Source organism: Poecilia latipinna, unplaced genomic scaffold (assembly GCF_001443285.1).
Source record: "Poecilia latipinna isolate Pla-1442-1.1 unplaced genomic scaffold, P_latipinna-1.0 Scaffold504, whole genome shotgun sequence".
Classification (NCBI taxonomy): Eukaryota; Metazoa; Chordata; class Actinopteri; order Cyprinodontiformes; family Poeciliidae; genus Poecilia; species Poecilia latipinna.
Window position 1 is genome coordinate 142,177 of NW_015113120.1, and position 14,565 is coordinate 156,741.

Below are 14,565 nucleotides of genomic sequence, written 5' to 3' on the forward strand. Positions count from 1 at the left end.
CCATGGATTTGGCCATCACAGAGACAGAAACAGATTAAGTTCCTCTGATTTTAAGGACGTCATTGAAGATCTTATAGGTTTATTAACAATTTTTACAGCCTGTTTGCGCCTGAGAATTGAAAAGGTTACATTTTTGTTATGGTTTTTCTTACAAATTACTCTGAAAAATATCTGCACATTGAGTTGTGTCTCTACCAGCTTTGTAGTTTTGAAAAAAGACGTCTTTGGGCCTATTAGGTTTTGGTAAATAAGCCAAACTCAGTCAATCTGATTAGTCCTAAACAGAAGACCTGTGAACAGCAATTTTAAAGTCATGTCACAACTGGATTATGTCTAAATTTTAGGCCATTCAAATGCATATATAAGCTTCAATCTAAGCCATGCTGTTATACATCTGTTGTATGTTTACTATTTTTTTCCTGGAAGATGAATCTGTCCCAGCCTCAAGTATTTTGCATGATCTAGCTGCAGGTTTTCTTCTAGAACTGCCCCATGTTTAGCTCCATCCATCATTCCATCAGCTCTGACTAGCTCTGTTAGCTCTGCTGAAGAAAAACAGTCCAACATCGTGATACTGCAACCACAATGACTCATTTTGGAGATTGTCTGTACAAGGAGAATATTCTATAAGCTGTAGATTTTTGTATATAGGACAATAAGCTCCGTTTGGTTTAATTTGACCAGAGTGCCCATAGTGTTCTAGATTAGAAAATGCCTGAAGCCTATACTGACATTAAGCCAAACAGAGTGACTGTTTCTCAAGTAGCTGAATTTTAAAGGTGATTGGTTGTCGTGGATTTCATCTATTTTTTTTTTCTCAGCAAAAGTGGGTTAACATACCGTGTGGAATTGTACAGTTTTCAAATCTTATTGACATTTTTATTTTTGCTTCATTTGTATAAAATGTGTCTTCACTTTACATTTTTACTTCTTTGTTTCAGTCATTACATAAAATCCCAGTAGAATGTGACGTTTCCGGTTGAAACGTCACAAAATGTGCAAAACGTTTAAGCGTAAGATCATTTTTCCAAGGTACTGTGAGTCAGTGGAGTTTTGGGAACAGGTTACAGAAAGAACAGCGCCCTCTTGAGTCACCTCATGAGACGGCCGCAGGATTTCGTGCCACACCGGGGCGTGCTGGCCCTTTAAGACGGATATAGACAACAGCTCCCCGGCTTACAGCGTCGATGTTGTCGCGCGTTACATCTCATCAGTAATTTCACACTTCACAGCTGCTGGACAGATCATTTACCTCCATCGTGATTTCAAGAGGTTAATGTTAATTAGTACAAAGTGTGCGTTGACGGTTTCGGTCACAGAAGGAGGAGAAATGCGACACCGAGCCCAGCCGGCAGGCTCTGTGGTGCGTACTTGATTCGGTAAGTCTTATTTGTGTCAGTCTGTGGATCATAAACCTGTTTACGCGTCTTCTGCCGCACAGAACCTACCAGAATACAACTATATTTGCTGTTCACACATTGTTTGTCATTTATTATTCTTATAGTACAGATGTAGAGCATAAAAATGAGGATTTCAGCGCACAAAGTTACCTTTGTTTATTACTAGTGGCCATCTTTGGACCGCACTTGGAGGCGACCTGATACTATCATCCACTGCGATTAGATGCAGGGCGCGTAGTAAGGTCACAATTCCAGTAATGTAGTCCTGTTTACCATGAAAAAAAGCACGCTGTCTTGAACATTAATTAAATTAATCTCAGGCTTTAAGAAATAAATATTAGAAGTTACAACTCTAATTTGAAGCCGGCCAAAGGCATAAACGAGCAAAGCAGCTGTGTAGACGAAGCTGAAACCAGCAGGGGGCCCACGAGAGCCTAAGTCTAACATGAGCATTACTTTTTCTTAAAGTAATGTCCTCTGTTGATAACTTTTAGCCTCTTGTCAGCCAATGTTAATATCCCAGCTCCAAAAGCCATAACAAAATTCATATAAAACATAACAAATATGTTTATAATACTGGTTTTCTTGGAGTTCTGACATGGTGACTCAGATGTTTTTCCTGTGGAGAAAACATAAAACAAATAAGACGTTGTAATCTTGAATCACACCTTTAATTAAACATCAAAGCATAATTTTAAGAAGCAGAGAGAAAACGTGTTGTGGTCATTAAGGAGAATAATGGGAGTTCCTAATTTTTGATTGGAAAAAAGTACTAATAAAAATGTTTTTTTTTTTTTTTTGTTGGTAGTGGACCTGCCGATCTACAATCAGAGCCAGTCAGGGAAAAATTGGTAAATTTCTGCTTTTAACACTTTCAATCAAGATGAATTTAGAGCTGTGGCGAGCTTTGGTAACCTCACAATCCATGTAATGCAACACAAAAACTTAGCTTGTCTCTGTTCAGGTGGAGTTTAACCTGTTTATCTAAAAAACACAAAGTGCTCTTATGCATCATCCAGATCCTATTAAGGTTTATCTCTGTAGATCATGTTACAGGCTCTTTAAAGTATCCAGTTCTGCAAACAGATGGTTGCATTAAGAAATGACTACTGCTGCAGTTTAGCTTTTAGAGATTTTGACTTATTTTTTGCCATATATTATGAAAGCATAAACATTCTTGGAGGATATTTTCTTTTTAAGTAAATAAAAAAAATTGCATCAACAGAGCCTTTTACCTGACTGTGATTTGAGATTTGCTGGGATGCTTTACTGTTGGATAATTAAATCATCCCCTAATGTGCAGAGGTAGATTCTGCAGTAGTGATTTTGGCACTGTCCAAGTCCTTCCTAGAAGGAAGGGAAGGGGGAAGGAGGACTGCTGCTCTTCAGCTTCCTACGTTTGTTGTTTCAGGACAATCCTGCACACCAGCTGGGCTGTGTGTGTGTTACCTGCACTGGAAGCAACAAACATAAATGAGCTGTCATGGAAGACAAGCGTAAGAAACGCAGCCCAAAGGTGTCCCTCCCTCAGCCTCCTCCGCCACCCATCAACCCCCGCAAGCTCTCTGTCCTTCCTGCCAGCAAAAGTGCCACCTTCTCCCTCGGCCTGCCGCAGCCTCCCTCCCCCAAGAACAGGAGCAAGTTTAAGAGATCCATAGGAGCGCCGGGACAGCCAAAAGAGGCGTTCACGCCTGTGGTAGCCCCGCCAAAGACAACACGGTTTGCACCTTATTACTTAACCAGTTACACCCAACTTTGGAATCTGAGAAAATTACATGGTTTTTTTTTTTTTCTTTTTTTTCCCATTAGACCACACAGGGAGAAACCCAAGGCTCCGCAGCCAGCAGGGCCCAGTAAAGTGGTCCAGTCTCCCCCCCTGCAGCACTCCTTCCTTACAGATGTCTCGGATGTGAGAGAGATGGAAGGAGGCCTCCTGAACCTCCTCAATGACTTCCACTCAGGCAAATTACAGGCGTTCGGTAAGATAACCTCCATGTGGGAGCCCATTAGGGGAATATTCTGTTACAGGCTTAAAAATAACAGCTTTGTCACCTGAATCTGGCTGTAATCAAGAAGAAGCTGTGCAGGCTACTTAAATAATCTGCCGTCATGGAAATACTTCTGACTTGTCTACAAATAAGAGGTCAAGCCGAGTCTCTGTCTGACTTCTAGGAAAAGTTTGCTCCTTTGAGCAGCTGGAACATGTGCGGGAGATGCAGGAGAAGCTGGCGCGGCTGCACTTCAGCCTCGACAGCCACGTGGAGGAGCTTTCCGAGGATCAGAGGAAGGGTGCTTCCGATCTCAACCTGGAGCACCTGCTGTGCAACGTAAGCATGAGTCAGATCAGCAGAGAGTTCACTTTCAAACCGAGACGTGTGGTTTAGAAAGCCGATTGAGCAAAGCTTGAATCGGATACACAAGGAGAACCGAGTTAGTCCAGTCAATTCTGATATTTTTCTCCCTTACAAATCAAACTCAGGAAAGATAATCCACGACTTTTGCTTAAATCTGAACCCAGTCTCACACCAGCCCTGTGGAGTCTATTTTAGTAGAACTCTAGTCTATTTATCTAGAAAGTTCGCTTCGTTTGGGGAGATGTGAATGTGCAATTGAACTCTGATCCAAACTAATAAAAAGCAGTCACTGCTCAGTCTAAAAACCTGGGTCTCTGTTCAATTAATGTGAACTCTGGTGCGGTTCAAATGGTTATGAGGATGCAAACAAATTGTTACAATTTTATTTGAACAACACAAAGTAAAGCATAATTGTGAAATGCATTGAAAAAGTTTTTTTTAGAAAACATCAGTGAGCAAATGGCACCCTGAAGACCAAAGAACAGCAGAGCGGTCAGGAGAAGTGTAAGGCAGGGTTCCTGTTTAGATTTGACCAAAACTGAGCTTTTTTTTTTTTTTTTACCCACATGCAAAACAGTTCTCTCCATGCAAATAACAATGGAAACAGCCCAAAGGTTTTCCTCCCTCAGCTTCATCCATCACCTGTAAACACACGAAAGCTCTCCATCCAGCCTGCCAGAAAAAGTGCCACCTTTTCCCTCTGTCTCCCGTATACAATTTTTGTATTTTATATTTGCCATTTCATTTACCTCCAACTTCATAATAAGGTATATTCTGTGCCTATTTATCATAAAATACCCACAAAAAACTTAAGTTTTATTATTTTTTACAACTATACATCAACTGGTTTGTTGCTTAAGTTGTATAAATGCATAAAATAAGTAGCATCTGAAACGGCTGCTTAGTGGTCAATACAGAACATAAATGTGTGGAGTAATTTGCATATTTTAATGGAGGTTTTGATGGAAGCCCTCACAATTTCAGAAGCTCTTACTTCTGAATTTGGTGGTGTAAGCACTCAAAGGAAGGCTCATTTTTCCAAAAGCAGCTGGGAACCTGATTATCTCTAATGTTCAGATACAATAATCAGACAGCTATGTCTCAACACTTTTTGGAATGGGGAAGAGATAGACTGACTTGTTTGTCTTCCTCATCACCAATGGCAGAGATATAAAACCAGTTTGTTTGTTTTTTCTTTTTTCGTTTTTATCCGATTCTAAAAAAAATCCAAAATGGTTTTACAACCTCCCTGTGAGCAGTCGGTTTCTGTTGTTGGGCTCTTCAGGCTGTTTTGACATGTAATAATACCACACTGCAATTAAGTTACTTTTTTCAAAATGGTTTTTTTTCCCTGTCCAAACTTTACTTTAACTGTAAAGAATTGAAATTAAGAATTTCAGTTGGTAAGAATTGCATTGAAATGATAATAATCCAATTACTAAATTAAGATATTAAGTTCAAAAATACTTTATCCCAAAGGGAAGTTAAATGTTGTCATAACTTATCCAAGTGTCAAGAGTTGTTTTGGATAGTGATGCAGTGGGTAGGAATAATCAGATTTGAAACGACTTTTGAGGCCTCTGACTTTGAGAAATATAATAATCCATTAGCTGAAGCTTCAACAGTAATCAGGTCATTTGGTTCTATTCAGAATTGCACTGGAGATGTACAAAATTGGTTTTCATTTTGGATATTGTCTTCCGTCAATATCCAACTCGGCATCAAATCTTCTCTTGATGCTGTGTGGTGACGTTGCAGGAAAAAGACTCGACATGCTACAGACTTTGAACAGCTACAGTACTGCAGCCTGAGTCAGTATGACCGAATTGCGAGGAAATCTTGGCCCAGTCGTGGTGAAATCCTCCCGATCTTTGGGCAGTGTCTCTTTTATAAGGCTCTGCTCAACACATATTCCCTAAAATAAACGAATCACCACATGTATATATTTCATGTCCATGTCTTCTTTTGGGTCCTGGTGCCAGATTGTCTGCTTTATATATATTTTTTTTTCACGCTTAATGTCTTTTGACCCTTGACCTGACTGCATTCCCAAATTCTCCAGAAAATTCTCCTGTGTGGTCAGACACTACCATATCCAAAATGTACCCTCTTGGAGATATTGTAAATTTTATTTTATTTTTTTCTGCTGAATATTTTTTTTTTAAGCTATACACAATACATTTTAGATGACAGCAGAAGGCTGTCAAGTGGCTTTTCCATTTTGTAGAAGAAATTTACTTCTACGCAGCTTATTGTATGACAAATTGCCTTGCCTTAGAGGAGCATGTTTTGGCTGGAGCTGATGGGCTGTTGAGTGGATTTGTGTAGATGAAGGAAGATGATCATATGCTTTTGTGAACGCTGATCAGGTAACAGGAGTTCAGTGGAAACATTGCCTTACAAAGCGCAGGCTGTTATGTAATCTGATCAGATTCAGAAAGGACGGCCCTGAACTACAATATAATCTATTTTTAGCGGTTTTGATTTTTCAATACTCATCTATTTACTGCTTTGTTTCCACAGCTGGAGGAGCTCAGCACCTCAATGTATCCTTTTCCTTACTGAAAGCTTGTATGTTAATGGCATCACCAGCGCTCCCTACATTGGAAAGTGTATTTTAATTGTGTTTCCACTTCAAAGTGACTCTGTGTGAATCCTTAATGCGTCTTTGCTCAGACAAAAGCTCCACTTGGCCGAGAATCAGGACCTGCCCAAGACATCTGGTCCCTGACAGAGCCAGGTGCCCAGAACGTTGACGACGCGCTGATCTTTTCTGAACATCACAAAAAGATAAAAATATTGAAAAGAGCAGGTTACCATGGCATTAAACCAGTTGCCTTAGAAACGGGAGCAGGAAGGTCCAAAGGAGAGGGAGGAGGCCATTTTTCCACTCAGTCAGTGGAGCTGAGAGGACATTCCAATGACTGGATGCAGCAGAGCATTAAATTAGAGCGCAACCAAAAAAAAAAAAAAAATCAAACGCCTCATTCATAGCACAGAAACATGACCGCAAACTAGTCTGAACTGGAATGTTGAAAAAAAAAATAAAATAAAGAAAGAATGCATTTAGGTTTTGAACATTTTCTTGGCAAAAGTGGGTTTGACTAAAAGGGAAAAAAAACAACAAAAAAACTCAATTTTCTGTGACAAAAGAAGCACATTCCATGAGCTGTGAATTTACACCGGCACTTGTATGCCATTCAGTGCATGTTGCTTCGTTTCAGACGGCAAGTGCATCTGTACCAGTGTTTAACTGGAAAACATATTTGACCCTTTAAACAGCAGCATGGTGTTTGCAGCAGAGGTTTTAAGGTAGCTTTGCTGTCGGTATCAATGTCTCCCACAGTTTTATATCTTTGCTGGAAAACTGATGCGATTTAAGCTAAACTTTGGAGATCTACTGCACACAATGTTGTTTTTTATATATATTGCTAAGGTAATGTTTCAAAATGTAAAATTTGCCATTTTCATTATGAGTCAGAAACTTCAGTTCTTGCTACAAAAACTATAAAAATCTTTGTTTCATACAAGAAAACCTCTGTGTAAAGTATGTACTCTCTGTACAGTGCTATTTCAAAGTGGCAGCTACTTTAATTGTGCAAAATGTATTGAACACTGCAGGTGCATGTCAGTTAATTATAGCATAATTGTTACAGTTTTAAAATCAACTGTAACAGTTGAATTGAAAAGGTGAAGCTATTTTTTTTTAGATCTATTACATTGTAATAATTTGAGGATTTCAAACAATTAAAACAATATTTTGAATCAATAAATGTTGGCCCACTGAAAAGTATGCTAATGTAGTCTATGCACTCAGAGCTCTTATGAGTTGCTTCACATTGCTTTCACCTGTGGCTCTAGTGTGTTTTCTTCATCATAAATTGGTTGAGTTTGTTGGCCAATCAAGCACAGTGATGCCAAACTTATTAAACAAGGTATCGGCACTGTTAACCGTGTTGGTCAGTGCCAACTTCTGAAAAATGAAACCATGTCTGTAAAGCTTGTTGAGTTGTTTCTGTTGCTTGTGCAGTTTTTTTTTTCCTTCCGCTTAGCTATCCATTAGTATGGTTTCATGCAGCCAACTTTAGCAATGATATATATTTTTTTGTGGACAAAGAGGCATCCTTATTGTTCTTGTGAAGGATGATGATAACTATGGTGGACAGATGTCAAGTGAATGTTCTTCCCTATGATTATGTATCCCTTACCTTATATTTTAAATATTTCCTTATGTATACGAGTTTTCTTTTAATTGAATCTTTTTTTTTCAGGTGTCTCTTATATTTTCTTTAATTGAAAGCTTGGACATGTTTTAATTTATTGCAACCCCTCTCTTACAAACTTATTTCAGGGCTGAGGGTCTCCAGTTGTCTTTTCCAACATAACTTTTAAGTTACTCAGATTCTTCAATTAAGATGTTTGTCATTTTGCATTTAGGGATCATAATTAAAATGTACAAGGTGAAAATGTATACTGTAAAAAAACAAACAAAAAAAAAAACTATGGAACTCTCCAGCAACATCATCCAGAATAAAGATGATTTAACTTTAAAATTTGTGCGTTTCCTGGTTATATTTAAGTTCATCATACCTGACTAACTGGAATTCAAAATGGCACTTATTTCTGAACTGAAACCAGAATGTTTTTTGACCTTTTTCTAAATATTATGTAATCCCTGAAAGAAAAAGTGAAGTTTAGTATTAGGGAAATAAACCGTTTATTCATATATCTCTTTTCATTAGTTCACAAATCAGTTAAATATAAATCACCATTTGAGTTAAAAGGCTACTTGAAGACTGGCACGATACAGAGACGGAAACAGAGCCGACTTCTTGCTGTTTCTCAGGCAATCACAGGTGTAAAAACAACTTTTTCCAACCTTTTAGGTTTCTGTGTACATCCATCCCCCCCACAGAGATTATACAAGGTTGATTCTGTTTAAAAGTCTTGGTCATGCAAACAAAGAAAACGGAGTACAAACTCAACACATCATTAATGATTTTCAGACCATTATACATTAGATAAATTATAACCATCAATTTACACTATACTTAAACATTAAGCTAATACTGTGCAAATACACAACTGAGCTGTACAAAAGTATTTCATACCATTTTTTTAATCTCGTCACAAATCTTCAAATCTGCATGACATTTCAAAAAAATATCACATCACCTTTGATAAAACATCAAAAATATACACCTTTGGGCTCCCTGTCTTCTTTGTGCATTTCGGTTTTACATTCTGTAATAGTGTCTCCGATTTGTCAACAGTGCGTAATGGAGGAAACTTTGATGATCAGCTACTTTTCAAAGTGCAGAGAGAGCAGGTTGAGAAGGAATAAGACCTGATATCGGTATGTTAACATTCCTGTACCGACGTAAACATCACTGATAAAACAATTGGAACAACCTAAGATGTTAGTTTTTCTCATATTGATATAAAAGTGCAGGCACTGTAAGAAACGTAGAACATTTCTTTTGTTTCAAGTAAGATCAGTCTTAATGTTCTTTTTCAACATTTGGATCTTGCTTTTCCTTTATTTTAAGGTCCTCAGAAGCTCGTTTAAACCTTTCTGGACATTAGTAGGCTGGGAGGCAGCGCACTCGTTCAGGCTCGACCCCATTTGGGTGTGAAGGGCTTGGCACAGCTTGGCCGTTGCGGTCCGAACGCTGCCACTCCTGCCGTGGATGCTGCCGCTGTGGGTGGAGGTACCCAGAAGGTGCCACAGTAAGGGCAAGACTTTCTGCTCCACCACCTGAGGCTTGCGAGGATAAAGCTCCTTAACAAGACCTGGAATCAGAAAATATGTTGACAATGAGTGAGACGTTACATCGATTAGCCTGTTTATAATACTGGTGCAACTCTAAAACAGCATTCTTTTTTTTAAATTCTGATATGTTAAGTTCACAATCATTGGATAGACTGGTGACTCAACAGCCGTCCAGCAGACTGTGACCGACACCCTCCACATGAAGGCTGAGCCACTAAACTTCACTGCTAAATGACAAAAGAGTGGAAAGTTCAGAGGAAGGACAAATGGTAGAACAGCTACCATGAGAGGAAAGTCAAGTAAAGCCCATTCACGTTAGGGGAAAAAAGCCTCCATCGTCAAAAGTAACAGAAATATATACTTAAAATATATCATTCTGTCTGTAATTTGTTGAGAGGTACATGTAATATGCATTATGTCAAACATACCTGCAACCTTTTCGATGAGATCCACCTTAGCTTTGCCACTTAAAAACTGGGCCTTGGTGCAGAAAGGTTGAAGAAGAAGAGTATTATCTGTGCAAGTAAAAGAAAAAACACTATAACAGAGTGCCACTTAATCAGAATGTACGCTGCAAATGTTTAAAAGAATTACCAAGATTCAAAATAAGTGCATTCAGAGCTCCGATAGCAGCAGAATAGATGGCGTGATTCTTGGAGTTGAGGTGATTGTCCACAATAGCTGGCACCAGGATGTTAACCACTTGGGACAAGCTGTCCTTCAGCAAATGGGTTATTTTCTGCAGAGACTCCAGGGCGTAAAGGTTAACCTTGCTGTTGGACTCCTGCAGTCTGGCTTTAAAGGCATCAAACACCTAAAATACAACAAAGCAAAAGGCAACAGTGAAACAGACTTACTAAACATTCACAATGGCTTTAATTGCAATAATCATTTTTACGGAGTGAAGAAATCATTTATTGCACCAACCGGAAATATACTATTGACGACCATGTTGGGGTTGTGTTCGCAGTCAGCCACTAGCTGATCAATGCCTTTGATCCGCTCTCTGAAGTCCTTTGAACCCAGCAAACCTGAGATCTGCTTTATGTATTCGTTTTTGTCGGCGATACTCTGTGTTTGATGTTTACAGCCGTAATGGCTGTTCGACTCCCTGCAGTTAGAAAATACAAAACTTAATTAAACACTGTTGGTAGTAAAATTTGTTCCGATGCATCTTCTGATGTTTGATATCCAGTACCTAGTAAAACTATTCACACCACTCGGATTACGCACGTAGCAACACAGACAAATGAAAGCGATAAGTCATAAGTTAGCACAGTTGTCAATAGCCACAAAGAAGACAAAGCAAACCAATGTGCTCTATACATACGAGACCAAAAGAGCAACTTTTGCTAAGCCTTGCATTCTCACCTGTTGGTCTGATTGAGTTGCTCTCCATTGAGAGATGAAGCCCTGACTGTCCCGCTGCCTGGGAGCGAACGTCTTCCTCTGGCTGACTGAGAGTCTTGGGGCATCTCACCGAGACCCTAAAGACACAGCAATCACAAGATTAGATGACATCTACCAAAGATTAGAATGTCAGTAAGTAAATAAAATGCATACCTTCGTCCTGAGAGTCAAGACGGTGTCTCTGACAGTTTGCAGGTCTTTGGTGGGAATATATTTTTCCAGGTTCTTGTCAAAGCCAGGGTGAGATGACAGAAATAGCAGCATTCGACGACCAAAGTACCTGTGGGCAAAAAAACACAATAATCATACCATTTAAGATCTTGGGTGTGACAAACGCCGAAGTTACACTTGCGCATGTTAATTTAAAATGTGACACGACGAAACATTACAACTTTGTACATACCTGGCCTCCTGGGAGGAGTCTTGTGCAAGTTTGGTGATGGCAGGTAAAATTCTTTCAGTAAGATCTTTACCTCCAGACAGGAGGCGGGCAGCTCCAACCTTCTCTAACAGATTAGCCAGATGCTGAGCAGTGCACTTCCTCACCACTGGGTTAAGGTGGCTGTCAGAAAGAGAGAAAAACGAAATCAGCAATCGAAGGTGTATAGATTTTATGTGAAATGAATTTTTATCCTGTTTTCATTCCAACCTTATTCCTCCAGTAAGCAAAGCACCAATGCCGCGGGTCGGAGTGCAGTGCTGCACCATGCAGTCCAGCGCTCCGTCGACGTCCTGCCTGATGAAAGTGTTACTCTCCCCGGCCTTCTGCAGCAGCGCTTTAACTGTCCCCTCAAGCTCTTGGTCCATTAGTCTCTGCAGGTGTGAGTACAGGTCGCCAAGGGTACACACTGCCACCCTGGAGACCCCTGAGCGCAGGTTCTTCACCTGATTGGTGAAAACAGGAAGTAGTTTATTATAATCTCTGTCACTACATGTTCAAGATTTGTTAAATTGTCAGAGCAGTTTGTTTTTTTATCACCAACAGATGGCAGAAAAGCAGCAGCTAATAGTAATTTGTCAGGGATTGCTGCAAAAGTAATACATTCGTAGTCTGTAGCACTTTGAAAATAATGAAACAACCACCAAGCAATACCGTCACTCACAACATCACCAAATTGTGAATAAAGATGAGGAAAAGAAACAGGACTTTATTTGATTTTTTTCTGTGAGCATTGGACATTTCCATTATAAGAGTTAAATTTTAGAGATGCAAAATGTTGGCTTTGTCAGTATCTGAATTAGCATATTAATGTAGCAGCTTGCAAAACTAACCACACCCAAGTTTCCATGAAATACAACAAAGGTTGTAGTTTTAATTCGACAAAGTATGAAAAGGCGCAAGAGGTTTGAATACTTTTCCCAAGCACTGTAATCTGCTGTGTGACTGGTTCAGGTAAAACATCCCTCAGTGGTTCTCAAATCCAGATCTCGGCTGTCAAATATTAATTTGTCAAACGGTTGAGCGTTGTTACCTCTTGGATGAGACACAGACAAACTTCATGAAGTCTGCTTTGAAGTGTGTCTGCATGGTTGTAAGCAAGAGAGCGCAGGAACATCAGACCCTCAATTTTCTTCTCCCTGAAAAATATTAAGGAATTGCAGTTTGACTTTTTGGACATTCTTTGTGATTTGACAAAGTAATAATACCTCAGATTAATAAATGCTGACAATGAAAGTTTTCTCTCACCAGTCCTCTGAATTCAGGAGGTTGAAACTCTGAGTCAGCACCAGGTCGGGCTTTGAAAAGGGACAGAGCTCCGAAGGAGCGGACAGATTTTTCTTGTGTCTTAAAGTGGCGTGGCACAACTCATCTAAAACGGTGCAAAGAAAAAACAAAACAGTCAGATTTTTAACTCATTTTGCAATTCCATAATCCTGGGGGGGGAAAAATAGTTATTTTGGGGATGTTAAACATCTAATTATCAACTTTATTTATTAAAGTACTACTTTATTTATAAAGAAAGCTTCTAGGTGATGTTACATAGGAATTGGCATCACAACAGTTGAAAGTAAAGTAAAACAACTTCAATCTGGTGTTTGTTTGGTTTGTTGATTCACTGACCTGAACTGTGGGACAGCGACGGTCGGGTTCTGCTCAGGCTAGGTGCCCTTCTAAGGCGGGACACATTTTTTGAGTTGGGAGGTAATGTAGGGGGGCTGGGATGGTGGGATGTGATTGAGCTTTTTACTGGACTTTGAGATTCTGGTGGACTGGCAGGACTGGTGGCACTGATGGAGGATTCATCAGAGAGAAGATCTGACTTGGTGGATATCAGCGTGTTGCCGTTAAAACGCCAATCTACAGAAGATTAATAAAAAGAAAAAAATATCAGAATCTCAGAACACGGAAGGAAAAAGAAAATTGTAAACTACTATAATTATTCAAACCCCTTGGACTTTTTTTTTTTTATTATTTTGCCACCTTTCAACAAACCTTCATGTATTTTATTGGGATTTTTGTAGATCAAAACCTATTTAACGATTAAAATGGTCCAATGAAAATCCAGAACTAAACCCAAATAAAATCTGTAGCGGAGACTTGAGAAGACTTTGTTCTCCATCATATCTTGATGATAAAAATTTCAATATTCCCCGTCTAGATGCCCCCAGCTAATGGAGAAATATCCCAAACTGGGCTGAGGATAGTAACTGTAACAGCAGCGAAAGATGGCTGAACAGAAATGCCTGCCACACTTTGCAGATCCTTATTTGTTAATAATTGTGAAAACGTTGGGGATTTGAAGTAGTATTATGTGAACATTCCTAATCGGTATGAATACTTTAGAAGGCACTGTATCTTACCATTGATGATTAATTCTTCACTTCCTTCTGTGGGTGAATCAGACAACATTTGTCGGACGCGATGGCGAATCTTGTCTCTTGTTTCGTCCCCTCTACCTGACAGATCCTCAAATTGCTCCAGATTCTGCGCTCTTGTCTTGTCCCGGCCCCTCCTGACAATTCTCATAATTTCCTACACATTTTGCGGGAAGAAAGCACACGCGTCATAAATCATCAGGGAATGATTGATGCACTACGAATCAACGCCGAAAAAGAGTACGACTAACTTTGGGCTCTTCGGGATGTGAGCTGTCATCGCCATCTAGTTGACGGCTGTAGATGCCTGCTAAAGGATCAGTGGGAGGCTTGGCAGCCAAATCCCCCTGCTCAAGTAACAGCGTGGCTCCTGGACGGTTGGAGGATACTGTAGTGCCACACATGCCTTAAAAGCATGAGGGAAAGCCATTAGCATTGCTCAACAAAACACTAAGATAACACATTTACAGCTGAAAGGGTGGATATATTTTCAAAATAAATAAAATATCATTTTTGCTTGATGTAAAGGAAGCATAATGTGTTTATGTTATATGTTTTTGCATAAAAATTACTTTTTCTCAAAAAAAAAAGAGAGAAAAAGATATGACCAAAACTGAAACTAAGACTGTCGTCTTACAAAAATGGCTATAGATATGAAAATCCTGAATCAAACAGTAAGAGGACAAAATCTTGTTTTAAAGCCTGAATGGTATAAAGTATCTGCAAGTTGTTACAATTAGCTGAACCTTGAAGATTTTCTATGCATTTCAATGGGGAAAGTTTTACAAGAGGTTCTACATTTTAAAAAGAA

At 39.3% G+C, this 14,565-nt stretch overlaps 2 protein-coding genes across 6 annotated transcripts in view; one reads left to right on the plus strand and one right to left on the minus strand.

Moving 5' to 3' along the window:
- The first annotated feature begins 1,118 nt into the window (after positions 1 to 1,118).
- Positions 1,119 to 6,729, plus strand: ccdc28b (coiled-coil domain containing 28B). Of its 2 annotated transcripts, XM_015040316.1 has the most exons (7): positions 1,119 to 1,379; positions 2,209 to 2,251; positions 2,812 to 3,119; positions 3,210 to 3,379; positions 3,573 to 3,727; positions 6,278 to 6,300; positions 6,431 to 6,729. In XM_015040316.1, exons 3-7 carry the CDS (start codon positions 2,884 to 2,886, stop codon positions 6,483 to 6,485), a joined length of 639 nt encoding a protein of 212 aa, XP_014895802.1. In that variant the 5' UTR covers positions 1,119 to 1,379; positions 2,209 to 2,251; positions 2,812 to 2,883; the 3' UTR covers positions 6,486 to 6,729. The 2 variants fall into 2 exon arrangements, with proteins under 2 accessions (XP_014895802.1, XP_014895800.1); XM_015040314.1 differs by lacking the exon at positions 2,209 to 2,251 and having other exon boundaries at positions 1,120 to 1,379.
- A 1,046-nt stretch (positions 6,730 to 7,775) lies between these two features.
- togaram1 (TOG array regulator of axonemal microtubules 1) overlaps positions 7,776 to 14,565 on the minus strand; it is a 25,248-nt gene continuing 18,458 nt past the window's right edge. For all 4 annotated transcript variants that reach the window (XM_015040311.1, XM_015040312.1, XM_015040313.1 and 1 more), the window contains 13 exons: positions 14,006 to 14,160; positions 13,740 to 13,911; positions 13,000 to 13,236; positions 12,625 to 12,748; positions 12,410 to 12,515; positions 11,587 to 11,822; positions 11,341 to 11,499; positions 11,091 to 11,217; positions 10,899 to 11,014; positions 10,455 to 10,638; positions 10,122 to 10,341; positions 9,956 to 10,042; positions 7,776 to 9,547 (listed from right to left, as the gene is read on the minus strand). In XM_015040311.1, the coding sequence (XP_014895797.1) occupies positions 9,294 to 9,547; positions 9,956 to 10,042; positions 10,122 to 10,341; positions 10,455 to 10,638; positions 10,899 to 11,014; positions 11,091 to 11,217; positions 11,341 to 11,499; positions 11,587 to 11,822; positions 12,410 to 12,515; positions 12,625 to 12,748; positions 13,000 to 13,236; positions 13,740 to 13,911; positions 14,006 to 14,160 (2,177 nt within the window). In that variant the 3' untranslated portion in view covers positions 7,776 to 9,293. The remainder of the gene's footprint in view (positions 9,548 to 9,955; positions 10,043 to 10,121; positions 10,342 to 10,454; positions 10,639 to 10,898; positions 11,015 to 11,090; positions 11,218 to 11,340; positions 11,500 to 11,586; positions 11,823 to 12,409; positions 12,516 to 12,624; positions 12,749 to 12,999; positions 13,237 to 13,739; positions 13,912 to 14,005; positions 14,161 to 14,565) is intronic.